At 38.0% G+C, this 22,022-nt stretch overlaps 1 protein-coding gene across 4 annotated transcripts in view; it reads left to right on the top strand.

Annotated features, from left to right (window-relative positions):
- Positions 1 to 1,818: 1,818 nt before the first annotated feature.
- The window catches only part of LOC127637555 (plasma membrane calcium-transporting ATPase 1-like), a 59,511-nt gene continuing 39,307 nt past the window's right edge, over positions 1,819 to 22,022 (top strand). Inside the window, exons 1-2 of one of the 4 annotated variants that reach the window (XM_052118663.1) lie at positions 1,819 to 1,896; positions 13,951 to 14,354. In XM_052118663.1, coding sequence (XP_051974623.1) covers positions 14,162 to 14,354 — 193 coding nt within the window. In that variant the 5' untranslated portion in view covers positions 1,819 to 1,896; positions 13,951 to 14,161. Of the gene's footprint in view, positions 1,897 to 2,846; positions 3,050 to 13,950; positions 14,355 to 22,022 lie in introns of those variants that run through there. The other 3 variants (XM_052118665.1, XM_052118662.1, XM_052118664.1) reach the window with 3 other exon arrangements.

Raw genomic sequence — 22,022 nt, forward strand, 5'->3', positions numbered from 1 at the left:
TCACTTCAAGCAAATTGGTAAGTGCTTTTTGCATTGTTATAGCAACATCAGGAGTTTTCTAAGTGTAAATTAGGCTGCTTGAGCATTCAGTGTCGGATCAAGTTTCGAAAAGTACTGCTGCGTTCCACTCATCTCGGAAAGTCGGATTTGACATCTTCCTACTACGAACTTGTAGGCTCGTGAAGAAATTCTCAACTCCGATTTTGCCGGAATTGCACGTCACACAAACATTTCGACACTCAGGGAGATATACAAAGTAAGTGATAAACATTCATTTTATTATGTAATATCGATAAAGGAGTTCGTTTCAACATTACATGATAGTAAAGCTTGTTTAACAAACGCCTGCAGAAATAGGTGTATAAAACATTATAATCTCTTTTGATAATCATACACCTGAAGCACAAATGTTAGCGCTGCAGGATTGATTATCATTTGGGTTGCTAGGAGACATCTCTAATGAGCGACAAACAACTGCTAAGCTAACAGGTGCTGCAGTTTTGTTTCCTTAAACGTAATTTTCCGAATATAGGGGAATGGAGTGCAATTAAGGTCAGAGATATCATGTAGGAATATCCCACATCCAACTTAATTGGATTGCAGCATAACAGTGTACCCTGACAAAACAAAATGTATTGCAAGCAACATTTAAATCGGAAATATTATTAGATAATGTTTTCCAGGTATTATAGACCTCTTTGGTAGATTCATATTCAAAATTATGATTTTTTAATGTCTGTTCGGGAGACATTCATTTCACAAAACAGTCATGCTGCAGTTAAAATTAGGCTTGCTTGAGCATTAAGTGTCATTTCAAGTTCTGGCTTTCATGCGTGGACGTGTTTTTAAAATGTAAATTGGTATTACTATTTAGCTGCAGCATAATATATGATGCCCAAAGGCATAGGGTGTTTTATTCATTGTGAAACTGTGTTTTCTTAATGGCATTAATCACATTGAAGGCCTAGACTTTAAATGCATGGCTCCTCACTGCCTGACATGGGGACTCAGTAGCAATAGTTCACAAACAGAAATGCTCCAGGCTTGTACTTCAGTTTTAGAGGAAGATCCCAGACTGGCTGCTCAACTAAGTGCTTCAATAGACATGAGTTTGATGAAAATGCAGAGAGAAAAATTCTGGCCAAGCAAGTTCACTCCATTTGCATCAGAAATATTGCACAGAGAGAGAGAGAGAGAGAGAGAGAGATAAAGAGAGAGAGAGAGAGTGAGAGAGCAACAAAGTGCACGTTTTTCTTGGAGCACGATATTTTGCAATCTGTCTGGTTATTTATTTTTCTCAATGTGTTAATTCATATTCCCAACAGTGATATTTTAACTAACTGACAAATGTTTAATATATATTCTTGGGAAAGAGGGTGAGCAAGGATCCAGGCTGCAGAATGTAGTAATCCGGTTTAGTTCAGCGAGTGTAATGAGTTTCTGCACACTGCGAATCAAATACAACAGAATCGAGGACAGAACGGCGACGTCATGGAAAGAATGACGTCAGGTGTAATTAGCCGCCAGGGAAGACTCGTGGGCGGAGCCAAATATAACGGCCCATGCTTGAAGCTTATTGTGTGTGAATTTAACAAAATAAATAATATCAGAGTGAACAGGGTATTTTTAATTTAACCTATTTCAGAAATATCGCTATAAATGACGTTAATACATACGTATAATGCCAAATGCTACTGAGAAGACGGGTCTCCTTGTGTGACTGATATCTCAGGCGAGCCAATGAGGATCCTCCTGACGTACATCACATGTTTCAGGCGACGCGCGGCTATGGGAGGGATTTCTTTGCAGATGGGAGGAGGTAGATAGACGGCAGAGTGAGTCTGAGGGAGAACGAGAGAGTGAGGGGGATCTCTGAGGCACCGTTCGGAGAGCATTGTGAGTGTAATTTGCGCATTTCTCGCTTGCGTGCTTGTTTATGTCATTGCTGTGTTTCGAAGTGATGCGCATGTAAAATGCACTGTTTTCCTGCTTACTCAATGCCTGCTGTCTAGCTTCACCCACTTTACCGTACTGTCCGCTAGCCTGCGTTATTATCAGCTAGGCAACTCCTGCTACTTGGCAGCGAGCAGAGATAGGGGGCAAGAAAGCAACGTGACTGCTGTGCATTTTTAACACAGAGCTGCCTGTTGTCACCGCAAGGGATGTCTGGAAAATCAATGGGTTTTTAATGGCATCACAGCATGCCGAGATACAGGGATGAGGTGAGCTCGTGCACTGCACGCTGGAAAGTTGCATTTGACGCATGAAGCATTCGAAATGCGTTCGACCGCACGCGCACCTTTTTTTTTATCGCTACACACGCGATACGACATTTCTTTTTTTACAAATACTCGGATAAAAAAAAAACAATGCCGCCTTTTTTGGACCGTTAACAAAGGGAGGACCAGGCACTATTATTCTCTTGTTTCTGTTGTGTGTTTTTGAAACGTTATCAAAGACCGGGTGACTCGTGGAAACGGTAGATAATGTCGTTTCAACCGCCGCCAGTCGCTTGAAATCCGTCAAATAAAAGGCTCGCGCTGTGACCGGCTGTTATGTTCCGGAGGCAGGAGCGATAACTCGCGTACAAAAGTACTCTCATAACGATTTCGTGGATGCTCTCTTTTATTACCGCTGCAGCAAGCTACCTTTTTTTTTTTTTTTTTCCACAAGCGTTTTTGACGGTTTGGTAATTTAAATAGCTGTCTAACGAGCTAACGTATACCGCTTTTTAAGCGACCGTTTCTGTCCATTAACGGACACCTCTGTCTCGTTGACGGTCAGGGGCATGTGACATTAGCCAGCAGAATATTTGTAGTGTTTTACCCGAAAACGGCCACCAAAATAGCGGTGGGAAGTTGAACACCGCTTCAGTTTTGTTGTGGTGCAACGCTGTCATCAAGATTACAGCAATACACCATTCTTGACAGGAGGACTTGAGTTGAAACCGTTAGCGGTGGAGCTAGCAGGCTAAAGCCAACTGCGAGGACGCCTCAGCTGTCAACTTGCTGTTTGAACCATTACTTGCTTTGTCAGTTACCGCGTGTGGGTATGTATTTTACCACTGTCTGCGTTCAGTCGGCTGATATGCTATGCTTGTTGATCAACGTTAAGTTTGGCGCTTTCATTTGAACGGTTGTAGGATACGGTCCTAATTCCTCGTGTCATGTGTGACTTGGCATGGAGACGCGAACAAGCGCTGAGCGACACGTCAAATTTGCTAGTTTCGAATTTGAAGTATCACATGTGCAAGACACCATGCACCCTACCTAATCGGCCGAGATATTGTGTCTACTGTCTGCCTAATTTGTTCAAATTTAATGTGGCACTTAGAATTTAGTAGATAGACCCCTGTTTTACCTCTGCAAGGACCCTTCAGCGGTGTGTGTTCAAGTAGCGCGTCAGATCCATTGCTCCTTCGCATGCATCATTCGTTGGCCTGTTGCTTTTTTTGCACAAGCGTTTATAGTACCTGATAAAACCTAGCTGTATGACAGGACAGCAGTGCTGCATTTGACCTTGAGTATCTCCGCAACAAAACACACCTCACATTTTCTAAATGTGTATTTGTATTTTAAACTCTACCATGTTGGTAATTCCTATGTACGTTTGTTTTGGATGGAAAGGTTTGCACAAAGTGCTTTATGAGTTTACTGACCTTTGACATGACGGTATGACTCCTGAGGAGGTTTTTAAAATGTTTGTATGGAGATTTCTAAATGGAAACAGTTGAGATGCACCAGTCATTGTAATGACATCTTTCCTGATGCATGAAAACGGAGACAAATTTTCAGGAGAGAACAAAAAATGCTTTGAAAATTTGTTCAAATTGCAGTCTGTCATTCTGTGTATTAATGGTTCAGTGCAGCTAGCATACAGCAAAATTGGCCTCATTATAACTGCTTATAAGGTGCTTCGGTTATAAGAGTTACATGCTTTTCTGTAGATGAGATTTATTGCAGGATGACATTAAGATTTAACTTTAGCAAAAGCTGGTAATGGTCTTATTTTTTTTTTAATGATTTACCTTTAACATTAAATAAACTAACCTTTGACTGTCAGATGAGCTTCAGAGGCCTTTGAACTGTTGTGTGCAAGAATAACCCAGGTGTCACATTTTCCAATTGTAAACTAGCTATATAACCTAGATATTGGTATACAGTACATTTTAAAAACAAAACAGACTAGCTAAGCCTTTTTTGCACCATACTTTTGAACATACAATCTTACCTAAACAATATTGTTTGTATTTCCTGCCTTTTAACACAATTTTATTTTTTTTTATTGATTATTTGTGGTTTACTATTCTTTGGCCTATTAAAGGAATATTCCAGGTTCAATACAAGTTCAATCGACCACATTTGTGGCATAATGTTGATTACCACTAGGGGTGTAACAATACACCATTCATACGATTTGGTTCGGTTTATGATCCTGAACTAACGGTTTGGTTCACAATTAGCCTTTTGGAAACTGTCACCGCAGGGGTACAGCTACTTTCACTGCAGCTTTGCGGCTATTACTTTAGTATACATTTGCCTTGATAATGCTTCTTACCTCTTCTGTATGGTCTGTTTTCCTACGAGTCGCAATATAATATAGAACCCCAATTCTGAAAAAGTTGGGACAGTATGAAAAATGCAAATAAAAACAAAAAAGAGTGATTTGTAAATTATATTTACACTGCTGTATTGAAAGCACTACAACTACATATTATATGATATTTTTCCTTGTGAATTTCATTGCCTTTTGAAAATGTACATTAATTTCAAATCAGATGATTGCAACACGCTCCAAAAAAGGCGATGTGAAACAGATGTTAAACTGGAGTGGTGGTGGTGTAGTGGTCTAAGCACATATCTGGTAATCTGGTAATCAGTAGGACACTGGTTCGAGCCCCACAGCCACCACCATTGTGTCCTTGAGCAAAGCACTTAACTCCAGGTTGCTCCAGGGGGATTGTCCCTGTAATTAGGGCACTGTAAGTCGCTTTGGATAAAAGCGTCTGCCAAATGCATAAATGTAAATGTAAAAGGTAAATGTAAACAGGTGTGGCTCCTTATATACTATGAGACAATTGACTCACACATTTAATATCTCCTGATTCACATTGCTTTGCTATTTCTACTCGTCAAATTGTTTTTGTCTTAAATTCCCTCTAAATCAACTTTTTGGGAGTCTGTTGCAATCATCTGATTTGAAAATACTGTACATTTTCAAAAAATGCATTGTCACATTCTTGAAACCACGATGTGTCGTGCCATGATAAATGGTTACACCCCTTATTATCACAGAAATGTTTTTCGACTTGTGTAACACCTTTTCTTAAAAATAAAGGAAAAATCATGCTTGCAGTGAAGCACTTACAATGGAATTGAATGGGGCCAATCCGTAAACGTTAAAATACTAATTGTTTTAAAAGTATAGCAACAAGATGTAAACAATATGTAATAAGATTGCTTGCTAACCTTTTCTGTGTAACATTATATCCAATTTTACAACTCATGACAACTTGATGTCGTTAACCCTTAACCGACTGTAAGACCGGCTTATTTTTAACCCTTTAAATACCATCCAATTAACTTCCATTGTAAGAGCCTCACTGTAACCTCGAAAAAGATGGATGAGTTGAAATTACTTTTTGTGGATATCAATGTTATGTCACAAATGTTGTCAAATTAGCTGAACTTGTATTGCACCTAGAATATTACTTTAGTCTAGGGCTGCACAATTATAGCAAACATCGTAATTGTCAATTATTACCCTGGACATTGTAATTGCCATTATTAATGTAGATTAAAATATTAAATAACCATGACATCACAAATTAAGCAACTGTGTGGTTCTTCCGAGTAGCTGATTTCAATGGTGGACATGAACTGTGCTCCAGTTTCTTTTAAGAATTAAATATTTGTTTGTTAATTTTAAGCCAAATACAAATTATTTTAAATGGATATCTTTGGTACAGAATAAATTAAATTATTGCTAAATTACTGCTTAAATTATTAGTCCATGTACAATAAATAAAATGACATGTTTATTATTCAAAACTATTTAAATTGACCAAATTATTTAATGGGTTCAGTAAGCCCTTTGGTGGCATGACAGGGGACCATTCATCTGATCTTCAATTGTGATCTTGTTCATGTAAGATCGTTATATGATTTGTGACCTCAGTGGTCGCACTTTGGAAATTAAAAACAGTCATTTGCGATCGGTGTTTGTGCGATTCGTGAAAATGTTAAATCTAATAATACCAGCTGCATGGCAAATGGGTCTTATTAGAGCAGACGTGATGACAATGATGGTGATTCCTGAAATATGCTATTCATACCGTATTTATGTTGGCTACACCTCCAAAACAAACTTGGAACAGTTAAGCTGAATTACTTTATTGCCATTTTGTAAATATCAAATTCACATTGCCCTAATTATTAACATTTGTTAGTTATTTATTAGTTTGTAAAATAGAGTACACATGTATGCACATGTAAGATGACACTCTTTTATGTTCTGATTTTTGGAGCTCTAGATGATGTTTCTCTACCTGTCATTGAGATTGTTTCACTGATTCGTTCAGTGAACATTTTTGTAAATCACACCCTAACCAATAGGAGGCAACAAATGAATGTCTTTTATTTGTTAAAATATGAGTCATTTAATGATTTAGAAAGCACTTTCAATGAGTCTTTCACAACCAAAACCCTACTATGAGAATTCAGCGGTGTTTAAGCATCATAAGTGTTTCACTAAAATAACAAAGCATAGCTTTTGGTACTGTAGTGAACTGTCTATACAAAAAGACAACAATATTGGCCTAAAAATAATTATAAGTGATTCAATTTCATCCAGATGTTATTTTTATATCATTAGTTTAGTTTACTTCTAATTCATCCAGACACTTTCTCTCAGTGTTGAACTAGATTATCTAAGTATACGAAGGACAAACCTCCTCATCTCCTTCAGTCGGTCAACAGATCCCGATTCTTGCTTGTTCAGTGAAGGGGCATATTCTTTCAGTGGGTCAAACTAATGATATGCTTCTTCACAGCTCAATGCTATTGGCTCGAGTTATAGTAAGTCTTCATAGACATGAAAAGCCACCAAAGCAGTCTCATGCTTCAAGTTAAAGCTCATTGTCTTCGAAAGGGACAGATGTCAGTGAACTATAAATATGAGTTTGTGTATGGAGGTGAACAAGAACTATTTGTTCACTTAAAAGTTTAGTTCAAAAAGACAGATTTGTTCACTGCATGCACTATTGAAAGTGTACTGCTGGCAGGGGCTAGTAAGTGTTATGTTGTCAAGAATATTAATGAACAATGTGAAATTTCAGCAGTGCCACTGTTGAAGGCATATAGAATAGAATAGAATAGAATCCTTTATTTTGGTCACACATTATACACAGTTTTTTGCATATATACAGTGAAATTTATTAGTTTTCACATATCCCAGCTAAGCTGGGGTCAGAGTGCAGGGTCAGCCATGATACGGCGCCCCTGGAGCAGATAGGGTTATGGGCCTTGCTCAAGGGCCCAACAGTGGCATCTTGGTGGTGCTGGGGCTTGAACCCCCAACCTTCTGGTCAGTAACTCTGAGCCTCAACCACTGAGCCACCACTGCCCCTAGGGGAATATTATTTTAATGAAAATAAATGTTAACATGTTCCATTCTGAGTGGAATGGAAAGATTGGAACCCAGCCCCTCTCTCTAGTATTGTTTATGCAAGAGGCCACTGTCTTGGAGTTACATTAATCTGAGGTGGCATTCAACCCAATATAAGTTATTACAAATGGCTAAAAATAGTGTCCTGTGCTATTAAGTACTTTCAAATAATGTAGTTGTTTAATTACTGCATAGTAGTAAGCTCTATGACTTTTGCAGGAATACACAGTCAAAATGGGCATCTTGGGGTAAAATGCTTTGTTTCTGTTTGCAGTCTAAACAAGCTCAATAAACCAGAATAGTATACATAAATATTATTTTCTTTTGACCTCAAATGACTAGGGCAAGTTGTTACCACCTTACAGTAAAACCAAAGAAGAGGGATTATTTTTCAGTCCCTATCCTCTTGAAAAACTGATTCTAACTTAAATAGGCTATATTATTCATTGTGGTAAATTCCATTTGATGCTCTTTTTAAAAAAGCAGTTTGTGAAATCCAATTTCACCACAGATTCAAAGGTATGTGTAAACAGATTAGTACACTGTTTGACTGGTGTGCACAGGTGCCGTCTTTAAAAAGTGTGGCCCTAAATATTAAAGAAATACACGGATCATCGTTATGTGGTTAAGCGTTTGACCCACCTGTATTTGAATACCAAAATCACTATTTGGTTATTCTCCCTGTGCAATAGAGTTCTTAAACCCAACCCAAGCCTAACCGATCCTGAACGTTTGGTTTTGTGCGAGGTTGTGATCTGTTTTTCTATGTTAACGCACACTAGATGGACATCTTTGACATCATTGCGCCGCATCTCGTGCAGGATCGCTGTATTTGTTTGACATCGAGATAAAAATAACTTCAATTCTTATTAGGGTTGTACCGATGGACGATATCATGTAGAGCCACCATCGTGATGCCACGCCCCCTTTTACGAGTCTTGCTAGTGTGACTCACTAATCCTAGTCTCTTCTATAGTTAACCTAAAAACTTTGCAGGGATTGCTCTGTAAATTAAATTGAGAATATAACTAATGCATATATGCTATTTTAAATACTGTAGTATATGCCAGAGACGTGACGTGTTAGTCTGTGAAAATACCGTGTCAGGCAGGCTACACAAATATTGATCTTGACATTGTTAGATTCTTGTCTTTTTTTTTTACATGTCTTACACTTTACATTTAGATTAAAATATTTTATGTTGTAGGCTACAAGAAAATAGCCTTTATTAATTAATTATTAGTAGTTGTAGTTTCTCAGAAAATCTTGCTCATTGTCACATAGCTCTTGTATACACTGAAGCGGCAGTTTAAGATAAACCCAGACCAGCGAACGTCAAGAACAAAAAAACGGGAACAACACTCAGACCGAAACTCGGCATTAACATTTCACTTATAATTAGCAGCACAATTAACTTCAGCACAGGCTACAAAATAAATTATGTTATTGAAATATTGTAAAGTGGTCATATGAACTACACAAATGAACGCTTAAAAAATAATATGCAAAATCAAATAGCTCCGCAACGGATGGCGAAAAATGCGTAAAGAAATCTAATATCTTTCACCATAGACCATGTTTAAATTTCCATGTTTCTGGCCAGAAATACCAACATATTCACTTTATCTGGTTTTAATAAGCTGCGGATTGGAGTAACTACACTACCCACTGTGCTGAAGACCCGCTCTGATGGAGTACTGGTAGCACATATGCACAGATATTTCCGTGCTAATCTTGCCATGAACAGAAACCTTTTGTCGTTCGTTTTCCACCAAGTCAGCGGGTCCTCTTCCCCATCAATGGCCATTTCCTGCAGGTACATGGTCATTTCTGCCTCGACCTTTTGCTCATCAGTGAGTAAAATAATGAAATTATAGTTTTTAAGTGGAAAATAGTATTTATGTAAAGAGATATATTAAAATAAAAAGTGCACAACTCTTAAGTGAAAGCTAAAAAAAAAAAATGCTTCACGTGTCGTGCAACCTACTGATAAAGCGCCGACGAGTCATTTAGTTGGGTTAGTAAAATAACGAAATTATAATTTGTCATATAATTTTTGAAAATTATATGAAATTATATAATCCCCCCCGCCCCACCGACGATATCATCGTCCATCGCGATTTTTTACTGTCAACATCGTCAACTGCCAATTTAGGGGACATCGCCCAACCCTAATTCTTATACACACTTCTCAAGACACCTGCATTCTGTTTAATTTGTTTTGCTGAGTCTTGCTTATTGTTTTTTAGCACATGTGTCACAAAAGATTTGACTGAAGAAGTTCAGGTTTGCAAAGAGAGTCTTCATGTGACTTACACACGATTTTAGATTGTTCCTCATTCGGCAAAGTTTCAGCATACAAGCATTTGCTAGGTAAACTGTCTGCCGAGGCAGAGCTCATATCAGGTATGACCCTTAAATTATGTATTTTAGGTTGGTTAAAAATACTTTGTTGCATGACGCATAGGTACATAGATCACTGTGTAATTTATTTCTGTAGTGTTTCATTCATATCCATTGCATTAACCATTATTTATTCCGTAGTCACGACTCCCGACTAATAAACGAACAACCATTCATTCACGGTTATTACAAAGGTTGCACATCCCTTCAAAATATTAAACAGATTATGTTTGGACAGAAACAGAACTTTACCTGGTGTCAGTCATTTTGTTCAACACATACTTTTACCAGTTGATTTTCACAAGTTATGGTATATTAATTGTAAACCCTCATCTGGCCCACTATCCTATCAGCAAGTCCTGAGGGAATCTGCTGACTTTTTCCGCATTTTCTGAGCTGATTTTTAGGGAAAAGCTACGGAATTTTGCAAAGGGAATGAAGGATATTTGTTAATTTTCTTAGATGAGCTGAGAGGACTGTACACTTATTGATAAAATGAAACCATTTTATATTAATCCTGTGTGATTGACCTGCTGGTAAAAAAAAAAATTTGAATCTGCACTGTCCAGCCTGTAAGTCTTTTATTTATGGTTGTTTAAGTTCTCAGAGTATCTGTAGTGAATTGTGGCCAGTGAGAAGACACCAGAAAAAAAATAATATAAATAAATTCATAATAACAGAGCTATATGGGGTCATATCAAAGTTATATAAAGTTATATATTCATTCAAACATTCCATGTTTTGATGGCTTTTTTGTTGGAAGAGGTGGACTGAGTTTTAATGTAAATTTTAAACATCTCTTTGAAAAAACGACCGCAGATAACGCTGGTTGTTGCATATGGACTTTTATGTTTGTCTCAAGTATTTCATGCTATCGAGTGTTTATTTACACATGGTTCTTTTGGTTTGAAAATTTTTTACAGAACTCAAGCATGTAATTTTGTTATTTAAGCAAAGTGAAGAGAAGCGTTGAAGTTTTTATATGTTGTTTGGACACCGCAGCTCAGCTTTTCACATCATATTTTCTGCAGAGACAAGTATAATGACCAAATGTGAAGGAATTATCCTTATTTTTAAATGCAAGATTATAATATAAGGATTACAGACTCACTAAAGCCACCAGTTGAGTTGTATTTAGCCAGATATTCCATTCAGTTTCTTCTAATAATCCCAAAGACAAGCTACTACTCCATTTAAATGTTATTTTCTGATATTTCCTATTGCAATTATGTGAAGCTAAAATGACAGTAAGCTGGCCAATTTCAATAAATTGCCTCAATACTCTCCAATTTACAGAAATGTGGGTATATCTGGAACACCAGAGGTACACAATTTGAGATATACACAAAATTCTGTATGGAAACACATCAAAGGCAGATTTCTTTTGCACTAAACCAAAATAATTTTTTCTTGAGAATGACGTCAATACGCATACCATTTTATCACTGAGAGGCCATTTGAATGGAAAGAAGTAGGAGAACGCAATTATCGCAAACAATTTTTACAATTTTACAAGTTTCAATTTTTTTTGAAACTTGGTTATTAATATTTCAATTGTGATAGTCATCACTTCTTAGTCAATCACATTTTCAAACATATGCTCTTCTTGGTGCTGGTGAGGACATGAAAGCACTAAATCTTTATGGAGTGTTTATGAAATGTTTTGTTTAATCCGTGTGGAAGGATACATTTCATTTGATGGGTTTTTTGGAGGTGCCATCCTAAATAAGGTCTGCTGTTTGAGGACTAGATTCTTAAGGGGTTTTGCTTTGTGTTGCTGTGTGGATGGCTGGCTAGTGTGAGTTGGCAGGATCAGTGTCTGAGGTTGTAGTAGAAGTGCCCAGGCAGTGGTGTGAAGTGGCCCTAAGTGCACTGAGCCACACAACATGAGTAAGGTGGGGCGACTGCATTGTCCCCTCCACATAGAAATGGCCTGACCCACTTCAGCAACAGCCAGAGAGGGGGATGGGGAGTGGGCAGTCTGGGGCTGCTAAAAATACCCCAGCTCCACTGCAGAGGGATCCCTGGAATTGCTGTCCTTGACTTGCATAAAGTTGGCTCATACAGAATAGGGTCTCCAATTGCCAACCAAAACCAAGAGGGTTTTCCTTAGATTTTCTTGGAACCTCACCTCTACTGCTTTCAAATGCTTTACAAGGTTTGTTATTGAGGGGCAGTTTTTAAATCCGATTTCTGTCAGTGAAGTCCACAGACACCGGGCTAAAACAGTCCCCTAGCTCTGTTTGGAACGGGTTAACATTAGTGTTGCCATTGCTCAACCATACCATGGTAGCTGTTTGTTTGAAGATCCAATCACAAAGATTTTCCACTGTTGTCACATGTGACCTGAAACTGTCACGGCACATCATAGATTTGGCACTTCCCTCATCTTGGCCAAGCAGCAACTCATAGATTATAATTGAGAGCAGGAGAGGGATTTTGAAAGGTTATCTTACTTGAAACCTGAAGTAATCCCTCACGTTTCAACAAAAGTTATATTATGTACAGTGTCATAACATCCGTAGACGCATGATTAATGTTGGGTGACTGATTGACCCTTGATAATAAAATTATTACAAGTACTTGACATGCCTGTTATTCACTGGCGTTCTTTGTTAACATATTATTATTATTTTTTTCTAATCCCACAAAAAGTGTATGTTTAGGCCAGCAAAAATTGCTGCTTCAAAAGTGATAACACATCTAGCTATTACAGTGTGAAATGGTTGGGTGTTTCCCTTTTCACCTCCAGTTTGTTGTCTTTGAGAAACTCATGACTTTATTCCTAAAATCCTGTAATTATTACTGTTTTTATATTTCGTTACTGTGAGCAAGTAGCAGAAGGCTAATGTTCCTGATAAAGGCGGATGGTGAAAGTGCTGTCAGAATGAGTTGGTTACCTTGTATTCATGACCACATGGACAAGGATGTGGCTTTGAGATACAAGCAGCACTAAGAACTTTGATATTTAATGGGAATGACAACGAGGTTGTGAGAGAAAGACATACAGTCTCTTCAATGGTTTGTACAGTTGTTTAAGGTGTTTTAGGATAGTTCCAATTACGAAAAATTTTAGTAGAACAAAAACCCTCCAGTTGTGGAAATTAGATGTGATCTAAGGAGCTTTTTGATTCAAGTGCATGCCATTTAAAGAGACTGTAAGTCTATCCCTCACAGTGTCGTTTTCATTCCAGTCAAAAATAAAATATGGTGCTACTGTGATTAAGGTCTATAGAGCTCTGAATGTGGATCTCTTGATGCCAAATTGACTGTCATTAAGTTAGCCCCACTAGCAACTGAACTAGTCCTGTCAACTGGCTCTTTCCTTATGTCTGTACTGCAGTAGAGTAGTCTCCCTATGAACTGTGAGCTCTTCTAGTGAGTCGCTGGGTCTGAGGCTATGTTATAGAGACTAGGTGTATAAGCAGTATCTGTTTTATAATTGCGTACTGACCATATCATTAAAAGTTTAGACACTGATTTTTGTAATGATAAAGTTAACCGTTATAAAGGTAGTGGAATCTGTGTAAACTCTTTATTATTATTAATAATGCCACTAGTCTCTAATTGTAAAGCATTTTTATGTGGTTTGAGAAAGCCATTTATAATGCTGAATAAAAAGTTTGTCTCTCACATAGTGAAGATGGCAGGTCAGTTCCCACGCTACTGCTTAAATAAGCCCACATAGTTCTGCCTGTAAAACTGGGTAGCATGTCACCTTGAAACTCAGCCAGTGACCTGGAGTTCCTGCTTACTATTTTCAGGCCTGATAGAGAGTTTTCTAAACTTCAGGTTTTTTTTGTGTTTTGTTTTTTTTTAAATGAACAAACCACCATGCCGTTTGTGTTTGTGAAAATAATGATATTTTTTCCTTCTTTACAGATCTCCTTTGATTTAACATTCAAAATGAAAGCAACTGGACAGTCTCAGAGGAATGGCTTGTAAACTATCCCGCCACCTGCATTTGGGTATCCTCCTCCTCTTCTGAAGGAGATCATTGTTTATGGGAACTACTGGCATCGACTCCTGAGGATATAGCTCTCCTTTTGGGACGCCATTTTCCACCCTTGCTGAGAAGCAGTGTTGCCAGGAGATGGCTAACAACTCATACAGTGGGGTGAAGAACTCTGTGGCCGAGCCCAATCATGATGGAGAGTTTGGCTGCTCAGTCAAAGAGCTGCGCTCTCTTATGGAACTGCGGGGTGCTGAAGGATTACACAAAATCCATGACTCTTATGGGGACGTTAATGGACTTTGCAGCAGACTGAAAACATCGCCTGTAGATGGTACATAATCATTATCTTACACTTGCTTTGGTTTGCAGAAATCTGAAATTGATAGTGATTTTTATTCCTCAGTGCAAACACCATTCCAGGAGTTTTAGTAGAGGAAACCAAAATGGATTACCAAAATAACAAATAGCTGGTAGTTGTAGGAAGCTGGTCAGTTATAGTTGAAGGGGATCTTGCTGCATGAAGGTCTGTTGGATCACTGTTATTGTCCAATTGTTTGCTGCGACTTGCTTTGTGGGCCTGCAATCAGGCAGCACATGAACATTATGCTTGTATTCCACACCAGTGTCTTATTTTAGATCTTTTTCTGTTTTTTTTTTAATGGGGGAAAAAGCTCCTCTTTCTAGCTATGGGAGTAAGACTTCACAGATAATCTCCTAAATATAGCCTGTGTGCATTGTCACATTGTTTGAAACATTTTAAATAACCGTCATTGATGTCAAACAAATATGTTTGACCTGTTTCATGTGACGTAACTCTATGACTGCGCCACCATTTTTATGAACAAAATTCCTACTTGCTGCGCTGTGTGGATGTGAAAAAAGTCAAGGAGAGGTTGTTTTCCAATCTGTGGGCTTTTTCAAACCGGGGTGGGCATTTCTAAACTATCCAATAAAAGTAGGGAATCTCAATGGTTTGAAAATGCCCACTGATTGGGAAAAGCCCATTTTTGTTCTGCAGAGACATAAGTCTCATAAAGATGGTGGAAATGGTTTCCATTATTTTGTCTTTCAATAAAGATATATATACAAACATTTTAAGTGGCACGGCTTCAAAGAAGGGAGAACGTGGATAAAAACATTTGTTGGTTTTTGCTAATTTATTCAAACATATTGGTTCTCTATACTCTTGTCAATTAAATTTATAACGTAATCGAGTCGGATACAACTAAACTAGGAAAACCCATAGGATGATATTAAATTCATAACACCCAGACTGTATAAATGTATGTGATAATTGTAGCACCTTGTAATAAATAAAGCACTATATTGTCAATATATAATATATTTAATGTGTATAGTTGAAGTCAGAAGTTTATGTACACCTTTAAACTCTAGAATACATTTACACTCTTACAATTCCTGACATTTAATCATAAAAAACATTCCCTATCTTAGGTCAGTTAGGATCACTACTTTATTTTAAGAATCATGAATTAGAACTATAATTGTCAGAATTCTAGAATTCTTTTATTTCTTTCATCATATTCCCAGTGGGTCAGAAGTGTACATTAGGGATGCACCGATCCAGTACCTGGATCAGTATCGGCTCTGATACTGAAGCTTTTAGACAGATCGTCTCTCGGTCCGACGAGCCCGATACAAATCCGATACCATGTGATAGTCATGTTCTGTAATTCACAAAAGCTGTGTTTAATAGATAAATATATAAAATGCTCGTGCAGCTCCAGCGCGTCAGTGAATGGCGCGCACACACATTTGCGGCTATTTTTAGCCTTCATGCAGTGCGCAATATTCGAGCGCTACTCTCAAACAACATCTCAGATGTAGGTGCTCAATAGTTCGGTTCACTTATTATATGCATTTAGAACGCACCGGATGTGCATTTTACCAGAATTTGAATAAGAAGTGAATTAAATTACTGTGAACTTGCCTACAAACAGACACATACAGGACTTCCTGGAGAGTTCAGATTGTTAAAATAAAAGCGTGAGGGTTTAAAAGTTGAAGGTGCACGATTGAGATATATTATTATTTGTTTACAAATTATAATATTTAAGTTGAATGGGTTCTAATAAAATAAATGTGAATGAAAAGGGAGCTGATATCTTTACAACTAAATTGAACAAAAAAGAGATCCGAATTCTTTAAAGTCCAGATACAAGTTGAAAAACTGCTTCTTTTCTATTGATGACTTATACTGGAATTACTGTTAATTTTGCTGCTACATTATCCAGTATACTAGTTAATAATAAAGTGTTTCTTAATAAGCTATACATTTATATGGAAATAATGTGTAGTTAGAGGTTTGGGTTTCTTTACATATTAAAGAGTACTCCCAATTAATTCCACACAATAATGTATTGTAATCTTTTGGATATGTATAATAATCTTTTATCTGATTATGCAAAAAAAAACATCAACACTGGTATCAGATCGGTATCGGCCTATACTGAGATTTCAGATATCTTAATCGGATCGGAAGAGAAGTAGGTATCTGTGCATCCCTAGTTTATATACACCTTGTTAATATTTGGTATCATTGCTTTGAAATTGTTTAACTTGGGTCAAACGTTTTGGGTAGCCTTCCACAAGCTTCTCACAATAAGTTGCTGGAATTTTGGCCCATTCCTCCAGACAGAACTGGTTTGTTGGCCCCCTTGCTCCCACACACTTTTTCAGTTCTGCCCACAAATGTTCTATCATATTGAGGTTAGAACTTTGTGATGGCCTCTCAAATACCTTGACTTTGTTGTCCTTAAACCATTTTGCCACATCTTTGGAGGTATGATTGGGGTCATTGTCCATTTGGAAGTTGCATTTTTGACTCATCCTCATGATGCCATCTATTTTGTGAAGTGCACTAGTCACTCCTGCAGCAAAGCACCCCCACAGCATGATGCTGCCACACCCATGCTTAATGGTTGTGATGGTGTTCTTAATAATCTACACCTTTTAAATGCATGACAACATACAGTAAGTAAAAGACAATAGTAGTTAAACTTCAGCTATACTTGCATAGGCGTGTCCACCTCAGTTGCTTTCAGTGTATTTTTCTTGAGTTAAAAGTAGGGACGCACTGATATGAGAACTTTTTGGCAGATACAGATTTTAACCAAAAACTATAGGCCTATACAGATATTTTGCCACTTACCTACCACATTTTGTCATCAGATCCCCGTTTTACTTGGGAATTATGCTAAAAATGAGTACAAATCGGTACTCAATTTACACTTCTGTTTTTGCAGCTCAAAACAACAAAACTCACATTTTACATGTATGGACTGTATATGATAGAAGATTTCGAATTCATACTATGCATATGACCACATCATGGAAAAATAAAAAGTTTTAGCAAAAAGAACAAAGCCCCTTTTAAATTCTGAATTATAGTGGATCATGGCATCTAGATTGCTAGAAGGACCGTTTGCTCACACAGCACTGACTGAATTGCTGAACGCATCCTTATTCAATGAATCATGCAGAATTGATGAATATCATACTGATAGCTCAGTCAGCTGGTTTCAAAGTGTTTTGTATGGTTTCCCCTCATCATTTAGCCTATAGGTAAGTGGCGTTTTCACAACTGCCACATCCTTTTATGGCGTTTAATTTGCCTTTACATTTACAGTTATGAATTTGGCAGATGCTTTTATCCAAAGTGACTTACAGTTCGGTGTATACATTTGATCAGATTGCATGTTCCCTCGGAAACAAACCCATTAATTTATCATTGATAGTGCCATGCTATACCAGTTGAGCTACAGTAGTAGTAGTAGTAGTAGTAGTAGTAGTAGTAGTAGTAGTAGTAGTAGTAGTAGTAGTAGTAGTAGTAGTAGTAGTAGTAGTAGTAGTAGTAGTAGTAGTAGTAGTAGTAGTAGTAGTAGTAGTAGTAGTAGTAGTAGTAGTAGTACCCCCCATATAACCATGGGCATGAGTACACGCAACACAAAAGTTGGCCTTATAGCGCCACCACCATGTCAAAAATTAACTTTTCTTTTGAACCGTTTGTCCTACAGCCACAATTATTTGTTTTTGTCTGAATACATTCTTCTTGATGATTCTCAAAGGACCACTTACATTAAAACTCAGCCTGTTACAGTTTCCTCCATATTGGATTGTCATTTCTTGTTTTTCTTTTTTTTTTTAATTCTGCTTAATTAAACTTTTTGTTTTTGCCTGATTTGCATACAAAATGGCTGTAAATAATCTCCAGACCGAGCTGAACAGAATTAATTATACAGAAGTTTGATATTTGACTGTTGAAAAGTTATACAAATAATTAGTTAACAAGGTAACTGGATTTGAGGCTGTATCTCAGCAACTATATGTCCTATCAAAACTAAACTTGGTATGCTTCATGAGGACCATGGTCTGAGGGCACATGGAAAGTTTTACGACAGCGCCACATATGTTAAGAAATGTGAATGGCTTTTTTTGTCCTTGACTTTTGAACCGTATGTCCTAAAATCATGGGGTCTCTGGATTCATTAGGTCATGCGGATTTCAACGACACCAGTTTTCCCATATTGGCCATACTGCCTCTCCACCAGATTGACATTTATTAAAAAATTATATATCTAAAGCGGGAGAGAGTGAGAAGCAAGCTCGCCGGCCCCGAATACCCCACCAAATGATCCTCAGTCAGCTAGACTGTCTCTGTCAGCAACGCCGGGTGATGGCACTGGACCCACTCAGCCATCCCTTTCGGTTGCCTGCTGACTTACTGCTCCAGCACCACCAGATCGGGCAACTCCTCGGCATTGCGATCCACTGCCAACAGCGAGGACTCCATGACAGCGTCGTCTTCCTCCAGTGTTTCGGCACCAATGTGGCAGGTCTCTAGATTTCTTCTGGAGGAGGAAGCGGGAGTAGGACAAACAACTAAACGTGAATCTTTATTGCACACACTTTTCCATCTAATACAAACTGGTTTGCTTTTCAGCACAACGCAGCATACTCGGGAGTAGGACAACAACTCACCGTGAATTTTTAATGCTCACACTTTTCCGTCTACACAAAAAGGATTTCTTTTCAGCACAACACTAAACAAACAGAACTTTCTGCATGTGTGCCTGTCTCTCTCTCACTCTCCCCAATTGGGCAGTCTGGACTGCCCTTTTATCCCCCTCCAGCTCTCACTGTAACACAGAACAGCTGTTAGAAATAATTTCTCACAGGTGTCGTTCTTTACCGTTCTTCCTCTCCCGGCCTTGCTCTCCACAGACGTTGCCCGGCCACGCCCACATCACCACACATGTCCTGGTGTTACATAAGCAGTTTATAGATAACGCTTAGAAGATAACCTACACTTGTGTGCCGAATCAAACCTCTCAGGAAATCTCTTTGCCACTCAGTGCACATGTCAACAGAGTGGGTCAGTGTGTTTAAAACACTGGTTCATTGTTTTGATGGTCATGGCTTTGAATCCCCACCTCTAGAAATCATTCTTTAAAAAGTTTTGGGGGACTAATTTCATAAAAAATCTAAGGCTTTTTATTAGTTGATTATAGTATCGATTTAGTATCAATACCGAGGTGCCAGGGCTGGTATCATACCGAAGCCAAAATCTTGGTATCGGTGCAACCCTAGTGCTTACTGAATAGTTGCTGGGTTTTTCCACAATCAGATTCTGAATATCTGTTGAAAAGTTATATCAATACAAAGTTGACTTGGTGCTGCGCTGTAAAAAAACTTCTTACACTAGTATGTTCCTTTTGGTGGCTGTCAGCCCAGCAGCTGTGTGTGGAGCAGACATGGGCAACATACGGCCTGCAGGCCAAATCAGGCCCGCAAATTGGAAATAGTCTGCATAGTGTTATATTTATTTTGTGCAATCTGGCAACCATACACGCGAGTGCGCTTTTTCTATCTCGCTTTCTCCTTTGAACAGACTTTGCGATCTGTAGTGCAATATTCTGCTCAAGGAAAAGTGTTATACGGCTACTCTGTCCATTCTAGAGGCTGCTTGTGATGTTTGGTGCTACTTTGCAGGTAAACCTTCATTGCTTAAATATAAAAGTAGATCTCGGCATCATTGACATGCGAGCAAAAGCAAGCCAGAGATGAACATGTGTATGTATTTTTTATTTGTGCAATTTAGAAATGTTGAAGTCCATTCGCACCTGTATGTTAATATAACTCTTGCAGTAATCATTTATTACAGTCATGCAGCCGATGTCATTCAGTTGTGTGCTAAAAGTCAAACCATCGAGAAGACCTGCATCATGACCCTTTTAGGATATTAACGGGTAATGTTTTAGAAATAAATATGTAAACTTGCCCGCTTTGCGACAAACATTAAAAGTTCTATACATTTTAAATGTTTTTTTTTATTAAAACAGACCTCTGATGTAGAGATTGTTAAAATGAATAATAAATTAACAGGGAAGTAGAGATGGTCAAATAAATTTATAAACGCAGCCTTTATTCAGTTCTTTAATGACTTATAGAAAAGTATCTACCATTGCAGAGCAATACAATACTTTAGGCAATTCCAGAATGGTCCAATTAGTCACAGATATACGTCAGAATATTGAGTGCACAATTATTTCTGGGCTTAAAAGATACAAAAACCAAATCAATGCAGAACCGATTTGGCCCCTTTACCAAAATAGTTGCCCACCCATGGGTTAGAGCTATGAAATGTAAAACGGAAGGTTCCTGGTTTGATACCCACATCAGCAAGTCATGCATTAGAAGTGTGTAGTTGTGGAGATTTTTGTTTTGTGCTTACTGAATGGAGGCTGTGATTTTCATCAGATTTTGATTAGCATCTTTGTTGAAAAGTTACATGAATTAAAAATGTATCTTGGTAAAAGCTCTGCTTGGCTGTGATATCTCTAAGCTTAGTATGTCCCTTTGTTGACTGACAATGTGTGGTTGTGTGGTGCAGTGTATAGGTTTGAAAATGTGGATTGTAATTTTCAGTTTGTCTTTTCTGTCTGTCTTTCTCTTGCTCTTGAACTTTATTTGTCTTTTTTCGCTGTCTCTGTTTATAGTTGCACACTCATCTTCTCTCTCAATCATTTTCGCTCTTTCTGTCATAGGAAGTGATCAGGTATATAGTCTCTAGGCTAAGATGGGGAAAAGTGCGGAGTCAGTGTGCAGTCCACAGCTGCAGCTCCATTGGTTTATTACCTCTCTGTAGACATTAGGTTTAATCACTGGCCTGACCTTGATTTAACTTTTGGGGGAAGGGATTTTCAGTTTGATCCCAGATTAAAACGGCACCATGTCCATAGCGGTTCTCTGCAGATGACACAACTCACTCTTTCATGTGTAAACATGCCGTGATCACAGACCTGTGTTTCAGTCTATACATTTGGTGTGAGTGGCTCACTAATCTATCTAGCATGCAGACTTGATCAGAATGAATAAAAAATATACCACATATGATATAGAGTTTGGAAAGGATCTACACTTCCTGGTATTAGTGTTTTATTTGAATGGGTAACTTTAATCAGTTTTGCTCTTCAATAGACGAAAATAGAAAACACTGTAGATTTTCATTATCTGAAGGAAATAACAGTGCTTATAAGGCAGCTAACGAATAGTGTTAGTTTTAGTTAAGCTTATTTTTAGGCTTTGGTTCTATGTAAATTAATTGCTGCATCAAAGCTGCTTTACAGTTGAGTCAATTTGCATGCGTCTTGTTTTCTGTCAGCTGTATACAAATATAAACACCTGATGCAAATGAGCAGAGGCAACTAGAAGTAAGCCATTCATAGGTGGATTTCGCCATCAAGTGTCAACACTGGTTCTGTGGTGCCTTGTTTTGAGCAACAATGGTTCAACCAATGGCTTGAGATTGGGGTGGATTGACAAGCTTGTGTAACCAATGGCAGAAGTGGGAAGTGTTCAGGGAAATCTGTTTGAAAATGGTCATATGTTTTGCTAGTGTCTCAGAAATGACACTAAAGTTGTTCTGGCTGAACTAATTTATGTTTAATATTTTGGGTTAGAGGTTAGAAAAAAATCC

The sequence above is a fragment of the Xyrauchen texanus genome, chromosome 45 (assembly GCF_025860055.1).
Source record: "Xyrauchen texanus isolate HMW12.3.18 chromosome 45, RBS_HiC_50CHRs, whole genome shotgun sequence".
NCBI classification, from domain to species: Eukaryota; Metazoa; Chordata; class Actinopteri; order Cypriniformes; family Catostomidae; genus Xyrauchen; species Xyrauchen texanus.